We start from the raw sequence: 19,875 nt of genomic DNA on the forward strand, positions 1-19,875 counted from the left end.
TCAGCGAAATCACAAGTCACAAATCTGCAAGCAGCAAGGTGACTTGTATCTTTTTGTAGTATATACTTTAGTTCAAATGTACAGACACAACAACAGTGGAGATAGGCAGCCACTCCTGCAAAGCAGAAGATCCACTCTACTGCATCAGATTCTCAGAAAGTGAGAGAGATCCTGTATTCATTCCTGGCTTCAGCCACCTCACCGCAGTGGACCATTGCTTCTTTCTCTGTCTTCTTCAGCATCTCAGCATTGCACTTCCTTTTCACACCTGTCTGCTCCTTCGCTCCAACTAGGCTGGAAGCTGACCTCCCCCAGAGCCAAGGGACACTTGAATATATCCTGACATTTGAGACCTGCCTAGATTTATCGCCATTCCCTTCGTCTTGTAGGAGGCACTGAAGCCACAGGGATCGGCAGCCAAACCCACAACAATATGTTATTTTATAGAACCACAGGGTGTTTGATAGGCAAGAGGGGGTCACGTCCCTCCACATTGATCTTCCAAAATGCTTCATGGGCTACTTGGTGGTTCTGGCTTTCGTCCTGCATTTTCCAGAGTTCATTGAGGAAGGTGGGAAATGATACCTTCTGATGTTGTCAGTTCTTTGATTTTCTCTCTCTACCTGCAGAAGGCATAATAAAGTACAAGATACAAGGCTGTAATGTCAACAGTGGGGCTGCTTGCGGAAGGATAAGAAGAAACAAAGTGACTGGCGAGTCCTTCTATACCATGTGTTGCCAGTCAGAAAACTATTGCAATAAATAGAAAAAGTCGCTCTGCCTCTTTAGCCCATCGTTTTGCTTATCCATTCCCTTTCTCTCCATTCACCTTTCAGCCCCATGGTGGCTAAGGGGATACCATGATTCCTTCAGAAACTAGGCAGTCACACAATGCTGGGTGCAGAATCCTGCTTTCTGAGAACCATTTTTAATGTCAGTTTTTGTCCCCTAAGGTTGACTTCCACAAGACAAATTTCACAGGGTTTGATATTTTGGTGAACCTGGATCCAACGTTCTCCTCTTCTCCTCAGACACACGATTTTTGCTCCAGTTGGGAGTGGGACTACAGCAGTGCACAGGGGCTTTGGCCTCCCCCTGTGCTGTTACCCCAAACAGAAACAGTCTGTGGGGGAGAGGGAATATTTGGACTGGTTTGAAGCTTCATTGCCTTTCTGCATTTGGCAACCAATGTCATTAACATGACCGATATTTAGAATCTCTGCCAATATAACTTCCAGTTCTGCTTTGGTTTTTATAACCTGTTTCTTCTAAAAGAAGACCAGAAATGTTGGTTCTTTTTGGAAAGAAAGACTCATGTGTTACTTGACTAACCAACTGTTTCTTTAGTATTAAATAGAAATACTCATGGGAAAAGGGAGACATGCCATATCTGCAAAAGACAACTTTAACAGATTACAAGGGTAATATTTTTATTTATTTATTTAAGATATTTCTATGCCAACCCTGCAGCTTGAAATTAAAACATCGCAATACAAAAAACAAGCCATTTTAAAAAGCCATTGGACATATCAGCACAAAAACTATCCATAAAACAGAATCCGAACATTAGGGTCAAACCACACGAGATGAAATATATTTGAATTACTCTCGAATTACATTCAGATTACAAAAGACACTCGAATTACTCGTGTAATTCGAGTGTATTTTGTCTAGTGTGGTGAGACCCTTAAACTGCTGGAAAGATAAACCTCCTAAATAAAAGCCTAGGTAATTTATGTTTTGGCCCAGCACCTGTAAAAAAGTACAGTAGGTGCCAAGAGAGCCTCAAGGGAGAGAGTATTCTAGAGGCAAGATGCCACCACAAAAAATGTCCTATCTCTATTCGCCACCTGCCTCACATCTGAAGGCAGGGGAACAGGGAACAGGGCCTGAGAGGCAGATCTTAAATGGAGGACTGAATACTACAGAAGGAGCTAGATCCTCAGTTACCCTGTCCCCAAGGCATTCAGGACCTTAAAGAAAAGAACCACCACTTTGAATTGTTTCCAGAAGGTGATGAGTAGCCAGTGCAGATCTTTCAGTATGGGGTGATACAATTCCTGTAATCAACCCCTATCAATAGCCTCGCCACCATATTTTGGACCAGTTGAAGTTTCCAGACAATTTTCAAAGGCAGCCCCACTAGAATGCTTCATAGCAATCTAAGTTGGATTTGATCAGAACATGGATCACTGTGGCTAGATCATGCTTTTTAAGGAATCAGCTGCATGGGTCTGGTGAACCATTTGGAGCTGATAAAAGTTGCTATGCATCACAGATGAGATCTAGGCCTCTAGTTTCAGCCCAGGATCCAGCAGCGCCCCCAAGCTACAAACTTGCTTTTTCAGGGGGGATGCAACCCCCTCAAGGACAGGCTAAATTCTCAGTCTTCAAGCGGCTTTGTCATTGGACAACAACACAACAATTAGACAATCCACAACAACCAACAACACCTCAGTCTTTTCTGGGCTTAGTTTCAGCTTATTGGCCCTCATCCAGCTCATTACCATCTCCAGGCACCTTATAAGGACATCTACAGGACCACAGATTAAGCTATTAAGGAGAAGTAGAACTGGTTGCCATCTTCATATAGTGGCATCTTAATCCAAAGCCCCTGAGGATCTCTTCCAGCAGTTTCATGTAGATGTTAAATAGCATGGGGGACAAGATGGAACCATATGGGCACCATAGCATAAATGCAATGGGGCCAAGTAGCAGTCCCCCAGCACAGCCTTCTGGAATCAATTGGTAAAGTAAGAAGGGAACCACCAAATCATGGTGTTCCCTACTTCCAATCCAGACAGCCTCTTCAGAAGGCTACCATGGTTGATGGCATTGAAAGCCACTGAAAAGTCCAGGAAAATCAACAAGGATGGATTCTCTCTGCCACTCTCCCAGTGAAGGTAATCCATCAAGGCAACCAAGGCCATTTCTGTCCCAAACCCAGGGCTAAAGCCAGATTTAAATGGGTCCAGATAATCCACTTCTTCCAAAACCATCCAAAGTTTTGTAGCAACTAGCCTCTTGAGCACTTTGTCCAAGAATGGAATGTTAGCTATCAGGCAGCAGTTGTTCAGGTCATCTGGATCCAGAGATGTCTTCTTCAGGTAAGACCTCACAACTTACTCTTTCAAAATGTTTGGAACTACATCTTCTCAGAGAGAGGCATTTATTACCTCCTGGATCTAGTCAACCAGCCCAGCACGATGCTATTAGCCATGAAGGGAAAGAGTAGAGTTGCCAGGTCTCCCTGGCAACCAATGGGAGGGGGAACAATACTTAGTGGACTTCTTCTTCATGTACACACTCTGCGTGTTGTCACATGGACTGCGGGAATGCCTTCACACTTCATGCAGGGCCAATTCTTTAAGAATTGGCCTATTTGGGGCTGAAATGGGACCTGTGCAAAACGCTGGAACACTCACATGGGCAGTTTGATAAAGTCACTTCAGGAAGTGACATCATCATGCCCAGCCAGGAGCACTGGTGCCACACATTTGTCCAGGATGCCTGCCAGTGGCGGACAATTGCCAGGGGGGTTGCTCACCACTGGCAGGTACCTGGGAACCCTAGGCAAGAGTTAAGACTGGATGTGGTAGGTTACACCTTCAAATCACCTTGTGAACGTCATCAGGCCTTACCATCTAGAAGTCATCCATGCAACTAGGACCAGAGTGTGGTCCAATATCATCCTGAGATTGACCCAATCCAACTGTGCTATCTAAATCATGAGGAATTGGAGCAATTTCATTTGAAAAATCTATCACAAAGAAATCACAGCAGGCTTGTATGTGTTCCAGGTCAATACCCTCCGGGGCATGAAATAAGAGCCCCTTCAAAATCCAGAAATGCTCTGCTGGATGACATGCAGATGCAATGGTGGCAGAAAAGTGAGCTCACTTCACTGCCGTCACTGTCAAAGATGTGCTGTCGGTCACATTTGGTTTGGGCTTTTCTCTATTTGCACTTTAATCTTCAACTAGATTGTTTCATCATCTGTTGCTCCACAGAAGACCAAAGGGCATTCCAGATTCCATGGAAGAAGAGGGGGCACACAGGGGCAATTGTGTGCACAGCCCAGGTCACCTTCGTATTCTACAGGTCAACCAGGGTTGCACCAGGAGTGCCTGGCTTGCTGACTGGAAAATACACAGGAAATCCTCTGGATCCATCAGTCTCCTGAGGCAACCATCTCTTAATTGTCCCCCACCCTTGCCAAGGGTTCCAGGTTTCTGTTAGTCTAAATCTCACTGAATAATGGTTAGTCTATGACGGGCAAAGTGGAAAATTCCCCCAGGACCAAACCACACATTTTATCCCCAAAGATAACCAAATCAAATGTATGACTCACTATGCATAGTTGTTAGAATGTTTTGAAACAGACCCATGGTTATCATGGAAACCTAAGTCATCTTGACACCCTCTGACCAGTTTAGGGACTCTGGTTCAGATGGCTCAGAGGAAGAGCCAGTGGAGCCAAGGCCAGGGAACCAGGAAGGCCAGAAGGATCAGAGAGAGACCGACACTGCACACCACACTCCAGCAGCGCCAGAGAGCCCACCCTGCCAGATTCTGCTAGGGAGACCTTGCCACCAGCATCTGAGATAACCCACAGGCCTCCACCAGATAAGACTCAAGACCAGGCCTGTGGCCTCCCAGTACCCACTCCACAAAAGCAGCATTGGCAGAAGAACTGGGCGGAGAGAGAACAAAGGAGGCAAAGTGCCAGACTAGCAGCACGCAATCCCCACCTGGATCCCGAACAGGGCTCTGAGAGTAGTGCTGTTTTGCTGGATCCCGGCCCAGGGGCAGCTCGGCTTCAGGACCCTCCATGCCTGTCAGCAAGTGCAGCTGAGCCAGATTAACTCCCAGCCTATTTCGGTTGAGAACTGGGAAGGCTGCATGGCTGGATCAACCGGTCTGCAAGACATAAGCCCTGTGCTCCATGCCTCCAGGACTAGTGGAGCCTCCCTCCCAGCCTCACTAGTCTAGCCTGAAGCCTACTCCAGGCAGGCTCACCTACCTGCTGCCTGCCAAGTGCAGGACAGCCATGAAGTATGGAGCTGCTCCTGCTAGTGCAGCCTCTGCATGTGCAGACTCCAAGGACAATAAACCTCACAGTCCTCAATGCCAAGTCTGAGATTGCCTCTGTCACTTGGGCAGGACAACTGTTGGTCAGGAGGATGGGCAGTCCAGCAACAGAATCCCTATTCTGTCCTGGGCCAGCTACACATACATGCAAAATTGGGGGTCTGGCTAAGAAAACATCTGGTGAATATATAGAATTCCCCCATGCATAGAGTGGGGGAACAAGAGAATTGATTGATGGCACCTTTCTTTTGTTTCTCTTGCTCCTTCTGTTGCTGAGCAGACAGCATGTACGTGGACACTAGTTTAAATCCTGGTAATTGTTCTCCATGCCACATAGACCTCCACCGTTTGAACATGCTATTTAAAATGCGTGCCAGGGCAAGGGAGGTGGTCAGTTGCTGCCCTGCTATTTCCTCTGGAGGGTGCAGGTAGCAATTTTCCACAGGTGTTTTGCCATCTTCTGGGCACGGAGCAGGGGTCACTGGGGCAGTCAGGGTGGGGGATAGTTGGGAATTTCCTGCATTGTGCAAGGGGGTGGACTAGATGACCCTAGAGATCCCTTCCAACCCTATGATTCTATGATTCTAAATGCAGCAAGCTGTCACCTTTGTAACCAGGCGTTGCATAGCGGGAGATGTGGGCAGTAGGCGGAGTCTTAGTACAGCAACGTGGTAGGGAAGCTGGGAGTACTGGCCCTCTTGACAGGTAATTCATAAAAAAAACTAGTTGGTGACAACATACGAAAGGAGAAGCAAGAGACAAAGTAAGCTCCCCCAAGGGTCCAGCAGGCTGGGAGAGTGACACATCATCTGGCAGAGACTCTGGCGGCTGCAGGTGCCTCAGTGCCTCAGAGGACCAAATGAAATGGTGCTTGCAGGTTAGCAGGGCCATTAAACCCCAGTCACTTAATTCTATTAAACCCCTCTGGTGGGGGTGCAGGTGGGAACATGGCATTGGGGGTTGAGCTCCCATGGTCTCTGGAGTGCCCCCAGATCATGCCAGGAATGATGTCCTGGTGCAATGTGAAGGCGACAGGTTGTGCCGGGGCCCAATTGAGCAGAAATTGGCTCCCAGTTTAGTATTTGGGGTTAATTTTTACTCAATTGGCCCAGCACCACCATTACTTCTGCGTCATGCTGGGAATTATGTCATTTCTGGCGTGATGGGGAGTGTGCTGGAGCCCCCAAGGCGAGTTTCCCTCAGTGCAACTCTCCCCCACAACCCTCTATCCCCCATTTTCTTCCCATAGGACTTGGCAGCCCTAACTTCCTGACTTGCCACCTCACAACCAAGGGGTTAAGAAGGCAGATGTGATCAGACAGACATATGATGTAGTACGAACGGCTTAAGCTAAACTAAGAGCCAACAATTCCATGAAAAGAGGTTGGAACTGACACCACACAGGGATTCAGTGGTACGCTTGTAACAGTGTGTGAGAAAGCAATTTTCCTCTCATAATCCCTGAAGGAATTGTCTTTATTTTCACCCTTCTCTTCCTCCAAGGAGCTCGAGTCACTGCACTTGGGAGTTCACAGGTGGTGTTCCATTCCAGTGTTGCTTAGGCCCACGTCCTCTTAGCTTCTTGGACAGAGTTGCACTGTGAGACTTCAGACCACTTTTTTGTAATAAAGTCTAGAAGTAGAACACAAATTGCACCAGGATACAGGAGCTCGGTTGTTACTAGAGGCAGACTGTGCAAGATATTAAAAGCACGTTGTAGAGAGTAACCCATTAAAAAAATGGCCCACTAGGCCAGTGATGCTGTGATCCTCACAAATAATATGCTTGAAAATCAAACTGACCATGATCACAAATAACCTCTGTTAAGTTCTGGTCTTGTTCCTCTCATCTTCTGGGAACAAACCTGCAAAATAAAAGCAGCTATTCAAGGCCACACAACCAAATGCTTACAAATCCCCAAAGAAAGAGGGGTTTATGGCAATGCTACTTATCCAATACTAAAGTGTTGCAATAGGTGACTTGGCACGCCTTGGACTTTGAGGAGCACCAAATGTCTCTCTGTGTCTACTACTCCCTTGATAAGTAAACTGCTTTTCTTTGTCTAAGAGCCAAGCTACAAGTGACGCCTGACACAGGTTGGACACTTGTCAGCTTCCCTCAAGTTTTGGTGGGAAATGTAGGCGTCCTGGTTTTACAGCTTGGCTCTCCATTACAGCTGCAAGACCAGGATGCCTACATTTCCCACCAAAACTTGAGGGAAGCTGACAAGTGTCCAACCTGTGTCAGGCGTCACTTGTAGCTTGGCTCTAAGGTAAGAACACCACCTGACTTCTCCACTCTCTCTGTTTCCTTTGAGAGATTCTCTCTCTTGCCTCATGGCCTCCAAACAGAGAGGTTGTATATACTTCTCTCTCCCCTGCAGTGTGGAATTTCCCTCTCAGAGCCAAACTACAAGTGACGTCTTACACAGGTTGGACACTAGTCGGCTTCCCTCAAGTTTTGATGGGAAATGTAGGCATCCTGGTCTTGCAGCTGTAAGGGAGAGCCAAGCTGTAAAACCAGGGTTCCTACATTTCCCATCAAAACTTGAGGGAAGCCGACTAGTGTCCAACCTGTGTAAGACGTCACTTGTAGTTTGGCTCTCACACTCATGCCGCCTCAATGCTGAACTAGTCAGCCATGGTATAAGGGAAGTAAGGCCTTAGGCTAGGAATCTTTCTTTCTTCTACAAGATATTGCTGTGAGTGTAATCTATCTCAATAAACTGTAAGTTCTATCTTTTCAACAATTTGATTGCTTGAAGGTTAATTACTAGGGGCATTCATCTAGAAATTTTTTGTTATGGTTCAGATCTGGGGCTGTTCAGTGAAATGTTTGACATGACTGGGTAGTTTTCAGGTGGGGCTTTGCCAAGACAGGGTCCAAATGCGTTAGTTTTTTTCCATTCTCATGATTTTCATGGCCATTCTTTTTAATGGGGAAAGGGAGGTAGAACCAACTGAAGGCTCTGGGGCAGCTGTTTTTCCTCTTAATGGCACCAAATTGTACAGAACACAGACCCCAAAGTAGGTGCCTCTCTGCACAGCCACACTTAAGTTCTCTCTACTAATTCCTAAAATGGCTGTCAAGCAGCAGCCAGCAGGAGAGCTCCAGCCAACCACCAGCATTTTAAAAAAAATTAAACCTTGTCTGTATTCATTTCATTTCTCTCCTCTTACAATGACTAACACTATTTTTGTTACCTTTCCACTGAAAACTTTGTGGATTTTTTTTCTTTTCTTGTTGTGGTTTGTTGTTTGTTTCCTTTCAGAAAGTGTGGAAGACTTCCATTGCAGACTCCACACACACACACACACACCAGCCATAATTGTACTTCTATTATTCTCATGGAGGGAATTGGGCGGGGGGCGGGGGGCTGAGTTGTCATTTTTCAACCAAATGTCACCAAAATTGCAGCGAAGTGTCTTCTGCCTGCCCTTCAAAGAACTCTCAAGTTTCAAGCAAATTGGGCAAAGGGTTTGAATTCCACAGGCCTCTGAACAAGCCAAGGCTTTTCTACTATCACATGAATAACCCTGTATAGTAATAATGTAACAGCTTCTAAAAAATTAATTGCACCTATTTGCTGAAACATCCCCCATGATCCCCTCTCCTTCCCTAAAAGACTGGCGGAGCTGTGGGTGATTTATAAAAAGAAAATTTTATGGGCCTGAGTCCTGCTGGATAGGAATAACACAATATCTTTTAACAAACGTTACTTTTAAAAACACCTTGTACTTGCAGAGCCCACAATCCCTTTTCCCTCCCCATCTAAAAGGAAGTTTTCTTCTGTTCCTAAACTAGATGGTCTAGGCCATCACAATCTCTTTGCTTTTGGAAGCTAAGCAGAGTCAGCCCTGGTTAATACTTGGATGGGAGACCACCAAGGAAGTCTAGGGTCGCTACACAGAGGCAGGCAATGGCAAACTACCTCTGGTCTCCTCTTGCCTTAAAAACTCTCTGGGGTCACCCTAAGTCAGCTGCAACCTGGCACTTTACATGCACATGATAATTTCTGCAGGCGATTGGCGCCTTTCCATCAACAAATGAAAAGAGTAACTGACTAGCACTGCATCAAAGAGTGGAAATACGCGTTGTGAATAACCTGGGGATGCTCAAGGGCAGGATTTTATGTGCGGTCCTCAATTCACATGCAGGCTGCGTCTTGCTTGGAGTCAGCACACATGCATGCCACATTCACAGGAGCTCACTTTGTGTGATTGCTTTGCAAGCGTGTGATTGCATTTACAAGTGATCGCATTTGCAAGTGAATCGGGAGGGCAGAGCTCCAATTCAACTCTGTTTTCACAGCGAGAACTCCCAGGGATAGACACTGTAGAGCAAGAACTTTAGGCTCCTCTGACTCGCCAATTTGCATTTCTTTAAGGTGTGAGAAAGTGTCAAGACCTGCATTTCAATGAATGGATGTGGAGGTGGGGGAATCTGGCAGTTGTAAACAGCCTGGGGTACTTTTAGCAGTTGAGGAAGAACTGATATTGAACGTGTGAATGTATTCACGCAGATCAAATTGAAGTGTGACAGTGGGAATGAGTGCATAGAAAGTTGGAGAGGTGAAATGAGGTTCACTTGAGCATCCCTCATCCTTCATAACGTGTATTCCCACCCAAAGTCCTGCAACTGTCCTGCTTCTCCTTCAGACATGAGAAACTGCTCATGCCAATAGTATCCTGCCCCGGAAAGACAAGTTTTTTACAATTTAAAATAAAGCAGGTAGGTGTTTGGGGGAGTGTTTTGTTTTTTATGGAAGGAACAGGCAGTTAAATATCTGTAGTATGCATAGGTAGAGAATGATATCATGTGGAAACATGAAAAAAACCTGCACCCGTCAGGTGTCTGACATGGGAAATCCTTGCTGTGAAAGCAGCCTTGGTTGCTTCAATGAGCTCTGTTCCAGTATGCGACACAATTTAGTTCTTAGACAGGGCACAAGGAGTCACAGTGGCCTAGCCCTGAGCACAAGCATGTGCAGAGCTGCTGAGCATGATGCTGTGACCAAGATGAACTTCGCCAGGGAAAATGTAGATGATCTGATCAGGAACTAATTGAACAAATTTGAGCAAGGTAAGTATCATGCTCACATCAAAGTTCTCAGCATGCTGACTTAAGACCCATCGACTGTAATGAGACTTAAGTCACTATTCAAGTTTGCTAGAATGTGCCCACACTTCCGTACATCAAGTGCTTGAACTCACTCTGTCGTGTCTCATCCAAAAAATGCTTTGCCAGGAAATCACAGTGCTGAGCAGGAGACGGCTGCAAAACTTGGGGGACTTCTGTGCTGATGCAAAAGAAATTCTGCTCTGTGGCATTGTAGAGCGGCCACTGTAATTCACCGGAAATAGACCCAGTAGGATTCCTGTGGAGGAAATAAAGGAATTGTTATCCAGCCACAGACTGTATTTCTAGGAGGTGGTTGTAGCAGAGAGGTTCAACTTTTTCATCCTTCACAATAAAGTTACCAACTCACCATTCTTTTAAACCCAAATTCTTCTTCTGGCCATTTACCTTGAAATTACCCAAGACATACATCTACATATTTTGAAATTAATTAGTATGTGTTAACTGTTTACTCCTGAGAATGAAGGCGACACCAGCCAAGTTATGGAAGCTAGGCTGTATGTAGCCAAAATGGTGTTAGAAATAAATTCTAATGGAGGCTGTGAGATGGGCGAGAGGTGATCACACTGCCCATACTGTGGGGATTCATTACGAGCTGAGGGAGAAAAAGGACTCCAATGTGCTTTAAAAACAAGATTGCAGCTTTACTGATCACAAAATATGTGGGATCATCAAGCAGGAGCTACACTCACATCCAAGCATCCAAGCATGCTCACATTCACATGCACAATCACCCAGATGGTTGGCTAAACTGCTTGGCACTGATAGATCAGGAGAGATCTGCAAGGGAAGGTCTCTGATAAAAATCCAAAGGGCTGGCCAAGCCTTTCCATGCTGATTGATCAAGAGAGAGCTTGAAGGGAGGATCTCTGCCTCACTTCAGGCATCTCTAGATTTTATAGTTCAGTCTTTCTGCCTTTGCCTTCCTATCAGGGAGTAGCAATCTAGACATCAAAGGGACAGCACCACAGCAGTGAAAAGGGTCCTGGCTTATCTATCTCTCTGGCTTTATAGCCTCCACCTTCTGAAACTAAGAGACATCACACGGTCCTCCACTTCCAACAGGCATCCTCTCTCAGGTGGGCAGCTAATGGTTTACTGAGGGGCTGTGGACAATGAAAACACAAAGAAGAAGCCTAGAGCAACAGACTTGGGACAGACCTGAGAAGGCATGGGATGCCACAGCCTGCCGACTTACCAGCAGGCCAGTTTGCGGGGCAGCAGGAAGGGTGGCTGGCGGAAGCTCATGGTGGTGGCCTGGCTTGGCCCAGGCAGCTCCTTCCTGGTCCATGTGACCTGGCAGGAGCCTATCACCCGTTGGAGCCCAGCCAGCCAATCAGAGACAGCTGACCTGGCCAGGGTGTGTGCCCTGTGCCTTCTTGTGAGCAGCCACCCCTCACTGCCTTGCATTTTGCCATGAGCCAGTGATCCCACTCAGCCCTCCTTCCTTCAATAGTGTTACTTGCATGCAGTTTCTTTTGGGGTTGCTTTGGTTGTTGGTTATTTACACTGTCACAACTTTAATGATGGTTAACATAGCCTGCATGCTCTGTTTACCAATAATGGGGATATTTTTATGGGATCTGGGGAGCGGAGCAAGGCAGTGACAAGCCCATCTCAGGGGCTGTCTGATCATGCTCACTCCCTGGTGACAGGGGAACCACACAGAGGCATACGCCCATGTGCATTCCTGCTTACTGTCATTCCATGGTGCTTCCCCTCAGCTGGTGCCCTGAGGGGGTGAAGGGGTGATCGGCTGACAGGCAGATCAGCTGATAGGGAATCCATGCCCTATGCAGCACCAATGCTCTGTTAAGCTGTAAACAATAAAGTTGTGGCCTTTTATGTTGGAATAAATCACTGTAGCCTAATTTGAACAGAAAGAGTGAGGAGTACTTGCAGATGGAAAGGAGGCTTGATACTTTGTATGGTGTCAGTTTGTTTATCTGTTGCTATTGAACTGGCCCCTCCCTGCTGTGAATGAATATTCCTTTTGTGTCAGTTAAAAAAGGTCTGTTACTGTAACTCTCTATCTTATGTACAAGTCATGAACAAGTTTTCTCTCATAGTTCACTGTTTGCTTTGCTGTATGTAGTTATTAAATGAAGTTCAATATTATCTGAACAAATACGTCTGCAGAATGATATTACTTCTCACTGGAGTCAACTATTGACTCTGATATATGTATATGTATATGTATATGTATATGTATATGTATATGTATATGTATATGTATATGTATATGTATATGTATATGTATATGTATATGTATATACATATACACACACACACTCCACATATATATATATATATATATATAAAAAAGTGGAGAGTGTGTATATATATATATACTCTCTTATATATATATAAGTGGAGAGTATATATATGAAGATGGAATATCCTGCACCTGGTGAGTGAAGGGATATTGCCCCATAATGAGGATTGACTAGGATATTTATATATGTCTCACTCACATTTTATATCTCTGCACATGGTCTCTGAGTCTCCTTTCTCTGCCTCAGTCCCCTCCTCAGGCTGACAATGCAAAGAGCTCATATGATGATGATGATAACAACCCTCGATTTATATACCGCCCTTCAGGACAACTTAATGCCCACTAAGAGCAGTTTACAAAGTATGTTATTATTATGTTCACGACAATCACCCTGTGAGGTGGGTGGGGCTGAGAGAGCTCTAGAAGAATTGTGACTGACCCAAGGTCACCCAGCAAGCTTCAGGCAGAGGAGTGGAGAACCAAACCCGGTTCTCCATATCAGAGTCCCACACTCTTAACCACTCTTTGGTAGTGACGACAGCAAAGAATGAATATTTCTCTGCACCATTGCATCTGCATAAGGTAGACTTGTGAAACTCTTCTGTGAGGCCTAGAAACTATTGGATTCCAGCCTACAGGAGGAGATGGACTACTCTTCAGCCTACTGTGATAATTTTGCTCAACACTTCACTGATAAAATCTCTCAACTACTCCAGCATTAGCAGTGAAAAGATCAGATGGTCCCATGGTGCCAACTTGTCCAGTTGTTTGGGATACCATTCAGTTTATGCGATCTGAGGATGTGGACAGGATTCTTGGAAGTTTGAGACTTTACTAACAGCTTATACAACCTTTGGCCCTCCTAGCTGCTTAAACCTACAGTGGGGGGCAGATGGACTGGGCCCAGGAAACAGTAAATGCCTCCCTGAGAGGGAATGGGGGGTCACCCCTGCCTTGAAATGGGCAGTGTTGTATCCATTCCTAAAGAAACCTATTCTGGATGATAGTTGAATGAGTACCATCCAGTATCAAATGTACCATTCTTGAGCAAGGTGATTGAACGAGTAGTGGCTGGGCAACTTCAGGGATTTCTGAATAAACTGAATCGTTCCATTCCCATCTCATTTCAGGCACGGTCATGAGATTGAACCAGCTTTGGTCGCCCTGGTGGATGGCCTGCTCCAGAAGATGGATAGGGAGAGTACAACCCTGTTATTTTTATTTTGATACCATCAGTTGTGGTATCCTCTGGACCGCCTTTCAGGGTTGGGACTGGGAGGCACTGTTTTCAGTGGTTTGGGTCCTACCTCTAAGGTAGTTTTCAGAGTGTGGTGCTGGGCTGATTCCAGGGAGGCCGTGCAAATTGTGAACATATATCTGGATGGAGTTTTGGGATGGATGAAGGCTAAAAAGACTGAAATTTAATCTCAACAATATGGAGGTGCTTATTCATGGAGGGGACTTACGGTGACCCGTAAGTCAACTCTGTCTTTAAGGCACTCTCCACCACCATTTGTGGGAAGAAGGCTTGATCCAGTAATTGGAATATCTTCTTTTCAGGATGTGGTTGTACTCCCTCTAAAGAAGCCCAGACTCTCATTAGACAAAGAGGTGACCAGGGTACCTTTCACCAGCTTTGGCTTTTCCTGGACAGAAAAGTTCTTGCCACAGTAATGCATGTTCTGGTGATCTCTCAATTAAATTAGTGCAGTTTGCTCTGTGTGGGCTTTCCCTTGAAGACTATCCAAAAGCAAGTTGATACAGAATGCTGCAGCCAGAGTGTTAACTGGAGTGGGTAATAGGGACCATATCATTCCAGTCTTGTTCTGTCTATGGAGTGGAGTGGAGATTGCCTTCAAGTCATAGCTGACTTATGGTGACTCCTGGTTGGGTTTTCATGGCAAGAGACTAGCAGAGGTGGTTTACCATTGCCTGCCTCTGCAGCCCTGGTCTTCATTGGAGGTCTCCCATCCAAGTACTAACCAAGGCTGACCTTGCTCAGCTTCTGAGATCTGATGAGATCAGGCTCACCTGGACTATCCAGGTCAGGGCTGTTCTCTCTATACTGAATCCCAGTTTGCTCATGACCCAATTCAAGGTCCTGGTATTTATCTTTAAAACCCTATAAGGCTTGGGGCCAGCATACCTCAAGGACCACTTTCTCCCATATGAATCTGTCTACTCCAATCATCTTCAGAGGCCCTGCTTTGGGTGCCCCCCGCAAGAGGATAGAAAGGCAATGCAAAAAAAGGCCTTCTTGGTTGAGCCAAGACTTTGGAACTCCTTTCCCAGAGAGATTCATCAGTGTCCTACTATTGTTGGCTTCTACCAGAGGGAAATTACAATTACAATTGATACTTACATGGAATACAGTTCCTATCACCCCTCCACTACAAGAATAAAGTCAGTCATTTAAAGGAATGGACTTAGAATGACTCTGAAGGATTGCTGAATTCAAAATGTTACAACATGCTAATGTAAAAGTTCTCCTATGTTTGGGAACAAAGCATTCATGTCTCACATTAAGTTCAAAATCCAGTCAATAAAATGGAGAGATCTATGAGAAAGAGGTTAGTGTCTTACCCACTTCTGGCAAATTCTGTCCAGTACCGCATCATCTTGTGGCTTAGCGCAATGTCAACCTCAGTCAATGATTGGTTGGTTCCCAGCACTGTCGACAAGATTCCAAACAGGTAAGGCAGCTCAACACCATGGGCTGCCCCCATCCACTCATGCCAGATGAAACCAGAGATATGGTGGTTGAAGGAGTAAACATATACAGAACTTCCAGCTTCTGCTGTCTTGGCAGCTAGTTCAACCAGTGGGCATACAAAAAAATAATCCTTTGAGAACTGGGCCAAAGCCCGACGGTAGTGTTCTGGCCCATAGCCATTTTCACTGTACTTCCGTGCTATAGCCTTGATGTCCTTTGCAATGCGCTTTTGCACTGTTCTCTTCAGCCCTTCCAGGAGCTGCTCCCAGGTCAGCTTCCCATCGCTTTCTATAGCACTTGGAACAGAATATAACACATAGACAGACCCATCATCGCCTGTGACACCAGCGAGAAGTGGCTTGGCCTGAATCAGCCCACTGTCCAGAAGATTTAGCGGATGACCAGGAAGGAATTCACCATCTATGGTGGGCAAGAAGAGGAAATCAAACTTATCAAATCTATTGTCTTTCATTTCCATTTCCTGTAGGCAGCTCACAACATTACTATTGTTTTTGTTAGGGCAGCCTAGTAGGTGACCAATCTTCAAGGTGTACTGTTTGAGCTTTTCGGGATCCTTCCAAGCCCAGGGGGCATTAGGAGCTCCACTCTGTAGCACAGCCCGAGCAAAAAGGGGCTGGCTTGTCGGTGACAGGAGGTGGAAACCCACAGAGGCTGCTCCAGCACTGTGGCCAAAGAGAGTCAGCCGAGCTGGGTCACCACCAAAGATGGCTGCATTCTCCTTCAACCATTTCACAGCCAGCTGTTGGTCCCACAAGCCCATGTTCCCTGGGGCATCTGGAGGGAAGAAGAGAAAACCCAGAACCCCCAAGCGGTAGTTCATGGAGGCCACAATGACATTCTCAGTAGCTGCTAAGAACGCTCCATTGTTCAAATCAAGAGAACCTGCACCGGCAATATATCCCCCACCATGGATCCAAACAAGGACAGGAGCGGGTGTTGTGGGTTGAGGATATGGCACCCAGATATTGAGAAACAAACAGTCCTCTGAAAATGGCTTATTAGCAACCCAAATTGTGGAATAAGGTAAGGAGTAAGACGTTTCCTGGTGACATGAGTTGCCAAAGTTGGTGGCCTCCAAAACATGGCTCCACGGCTGATGAGGCTGGGGCTTCTGGAACCGCAAGATCCCCACTGGAGGTTCGGCGTAGGGGATGCCCAGATAGGCAGTCACAGCTCCAGAACCAACCTGAAGCCGCTTGCCCTTAAGAGGCCCATTGCTGGTGACCACCACAGCTTCCTCTTCAGTGGCAGAACTGGGATCCAGTAGGAAGAGGAGGACAACGAGGTATGAGAATGGAGGAATGAGGCTGAGCATGGCAGCCGCTGAAATAAACAAGCCCCCAAAGGAGTTACATGAAACGCATCTAGGCTCGGATCCAGTACTATGTATACAAGGCCTCTTTCTAAAATCCCAACAATAAGCTGTTTATAGGAGAAAGAGAAGGAGGGCTCTGAATTTCTCACCACCACTGCACAGCCATTCATTGGGATTTTAGGGTCCCCCCCCCCACAATGTCAGTACATGAGTAGCACCAGATATGAGACAGTACAATGCCCATCTGAATGTCCGTTTGGTGATGGATATTTGAGTGGAAGCTCCACAGGGCAATTCCCCTTTCAGGAATGCCTACAACAAATCAAGTGCACAAAAGGCCAAGTTAGCAGCTGCAAAAACAGCCAAGACTGCCAAGTGCTAAATACAAAAATATGGATTATGGTATGGAAAGGTGCTAGCCTGGAATGATGGTGTACCTAAGCCTGTGGGTTGGTTCAATATGGTTGGCTGGTGCCTTGCAATTTGCAGCTAATCGCATTTACTTAGACATAACCCTTTCAGTTTAGTGGCATGTAGCGCTACCACCCCACCTACCCAGTGAATATGTTTAAGCTGCCTTGGTCTTGATAACATCAGTTGTTCAATTCATGTGGCATCTCTGCTTTCATGTTATGTTCCATTTATCACATGCCTAATACTGAATCAAACCCCTTGTCCATCAAAGTCAGTATTGTCTACTCCGATGATCACAGCTCTCTGGGGTCTCAGGTCAAGGTCTTTTTCATGGGGCGTGCTATATGATTAATTTAACTGGAGATACTGAGGATTTCACATGGGACTTTCTGCATGCCAAGCAGATGCTCTACCACTAGGGGGGCCCCAAATGTCAGTACATGAGTCACATTAGATATTAGTACAATTTGCACAAGAGTCTCCACTCTGCCAAACACGTTTCTGAGAATGCTGTGTTTCATGAAGAATGAAATTCACATTGGCAAATTATGCAAGCATCCAAAAATTCAGAACTACAGATCAATTAAATGTAGAGAGTCACCTAAATGAGATTATCAGAATTCATAGTGTGATACATTTGATTCATGAGGAATTAAAATTGTTTTTGGATAGTCATGAAATTCATTTGGGACTATCACCATTCAGAGGATACACTTACATGAATCTGCCTTTAACTGAGGCAGCCTGTTGGTCTATCAGGGTCAGGATTGTCCGTTCTGACTGGTAGCAGCTTTCCAGGATTTCAGGCAGAGGCCATTAACGTCACCTGCTACCTGATCCTTTTATCTGGAGAGACCAGGGATTGAGCCTCGGATCTTCAGCATAAAGTTACCAACTTCTGGGCAGGATCTGGAGATTTCTCAGAATTACAGCTGCTTTCCAGAGTACAAAAATCAGTTCCGCTGGACAAAATAGCTACTTTGGAGGGTGACATTTATGAGACCCACCACCAAGGTCTTCCCTCCACCTTTAAAAAATCCCTCCCTTCTCAGGTTCCATCCCCAAATCTCTAAGAATTTCCGAACACAGGGCTGGCAGCCCTAGCAGTCACAGGCAAGCATTGACCTTATCAGATTAATTCCTGACATTCCCATCTTTTCAAGTAATTCACCGGTTTTAGCCAGAGGCTGGGCTTTTTCTGCTTCCATGTCCTTCCACTGCTATTTCCACTCCTTTAAAAAACCAAAAAAAAAGTCTTCCAGATCACAACTCACATCCGTGGGACACTTCCACAACTCCCAAACAACTAAGGAACTAGCAGTGTCATCCTAGTTAGAGTAACCTTGCCTAACATTGCACAGTTGGTAAGAAGGCCTAGTGCTAATACTCAGAGCTCCTCAATTTCATTCTGGTGTTGGCTCTTCTACCGTTCCCCCAAAGACCAATTGCCAGCTCCAGTCTCCTCTTAGAGAAACATACCCTTTCTGCTCGTGACACACTCACCTCCTTTACGTCCAAATGGTGTTTTGCTGTTTTCAATGTCTCTCGCCGCTTAGACCAAAGGAAAGAGGTAAATACCAACCCTATGTGTTGCTTGCAGCTCTTTCAAATAAGAGCAAGGTTGTGCATATACGTATGTCAAAGGCAATGACCATCTGGGCTCTGCCCGCTCAAAGGGAGGAGGCTACTTCTCTTGGCAGGGTAAGAGCACATGCCACAGTTCAAAGAGGCCTTGTTTTTTTGCAGGCAATGAAGGGCCACATATATTCAAAATCTTCCTGACATTTGATCATATGGAAATAGGCTATTGCAACATGAATATAGACTATTGCAACATATGAATATAGGCTATTGCAACATGGTCAGGGCTTCATTGAGCACTATTGGTTGTTATTATTGTACAGTTACACCACAAACACATGCAAGAATATCTGTTATCATGATAGGAGAGTCAATGTGAAGTAGTGGTTAGGGAGTCAGACTAGGATCTGGGAGGCCCGGGTTCAAATCTCCACTCTGCTATGAAGCTTGTGGATGACCTGGTGCCAGTCACTCTGTCAGGCTAATCTACTTCACAGGGTTGTTGTGAGGATAAAATAGAAGAAGAAAGAACGATATAGACTTCCCTGAGCTACTTGGGGAAGGGTGGGATACAAAAAGTTGCTAAATATTTCATTAATAGGTGGTTACAGGTGGATGACAGAAGGGAAGCTACTGCACACAGAAAGAACATTTTCAAATAGACATGTCCAAAATTTCCCCAAGAGCAAAAATAAAACTGGGACAGAGGTTTCCTAGACATGGCTATCAGAAAATAGGTACTCTCCCAGTAGCACCAAGAGCATTCAGTAGCTATGCCAGAACTCAAGCACTTGGAGAAGAAATCAAGGTGAATTGTGACTGGGGACTAGTTTTCAGACTTCTTATTTTGTTTCTTCGAACATTATCATGAAGTTAGCATCTGCTTACAATTGCACAATGACATGGATCGCAAACTGTGTGAGATTCACCCAAGAATTTTGGAGTGTATTTTCACCATAATCAAGCACCTCTATTTTGCCATGTGTTTTGTAATATATATGTATCATTCAATGTTTTAGTTGATTGGAAGAGCACTCAAAGTGGGGAAAACGGATATAAACAGCTGCTGATACTGAATCAAAGTATGGTTTCATTGGTTGTTGTGGGTTTTCCGGGCTGTATTGCCGTGGTCTCGGCATTGTAGTTCCTGACATTTCGCCAGCAGCTGTGGCTGGCATCTTCAGAGATGTGGCACCAAAAGACAGAGATCTCTCAGTGTCACAGTGTGGAAAAGATTTTGGCAGGTCATTTATATCTGCTCAGGAGGGGTGGGGTTGAGCTGAGTCATCCTGTAAGAGTTTCCCAGGGTGTGGAATGCTAATGGCG

General features: G+C 45.5%; 1 protein-coding gene across 3 annotated transcripts; it reads right to left on the bottom strand.

Annotated features, from left to right (window-relative positions):
* Positions 1 to 5,741: 5,741 nt before the first annotated feature.
* LOC129328348 (cholinesterase-like) lies at positions 5,742 to 18,583 on the bottom strand. Of its 3 annotated transcripts, none has more exons than XM_054977350.1 (4): positions 18,472 to 18,583; positions 15,093 to 16,562; positions 10,305 to 10,468; positions 5,742 to 6,955 (listed from the first exon to the last, which is right to left on the bottom strand). In XM_054977350.1, the coding sequence occupies exons 2-4, from the start codon at positions 16,552 to 16,554 to the stop codon at positions 6,899 to 6,901; spliced, it is 1,683 nt and encodes a 560-aa protein (XP_054833325.1). In that variant the 5' UTR covers positions 16,555 to 16,562; positions 18,472 to 18,583; the 3' UTR covers positions 5,742 to 6,898. The 3 variants fall into 3 exon arrangements, with proteins under 3 accessions (XP_054833325.1, XP_054833327.1, XP_054833326.1); XM_054977352.1 differs by having other exon boundaries at positions 15,089 to 16,562; XM_054977351.1 differs by lacking the exon at positions 18,472 to 18,583 and adding an exon at positions 17,687 to 17,987.
* Positions 18,584 to 19,875: the final 1,292 nt, after the last annotated feature.

The sequence above is a fragment of the Eublepharis macularius genome, chromosome 4 (genome assembly GCF_028583425.1).
Source record: "Eublepharis macularius isolate TG4126 chromosome 4, MPM_Emac_v1.0, whole genome shotgun sequence".
In the NCBI taxonomy this organism is placed as follows: domain Eukaryota; kingdom Metazoa; phylum Chordata; class Lepidosauria; order Squamata; family Eublepharidae; genus Eublepharis; species Eublepharis macularius.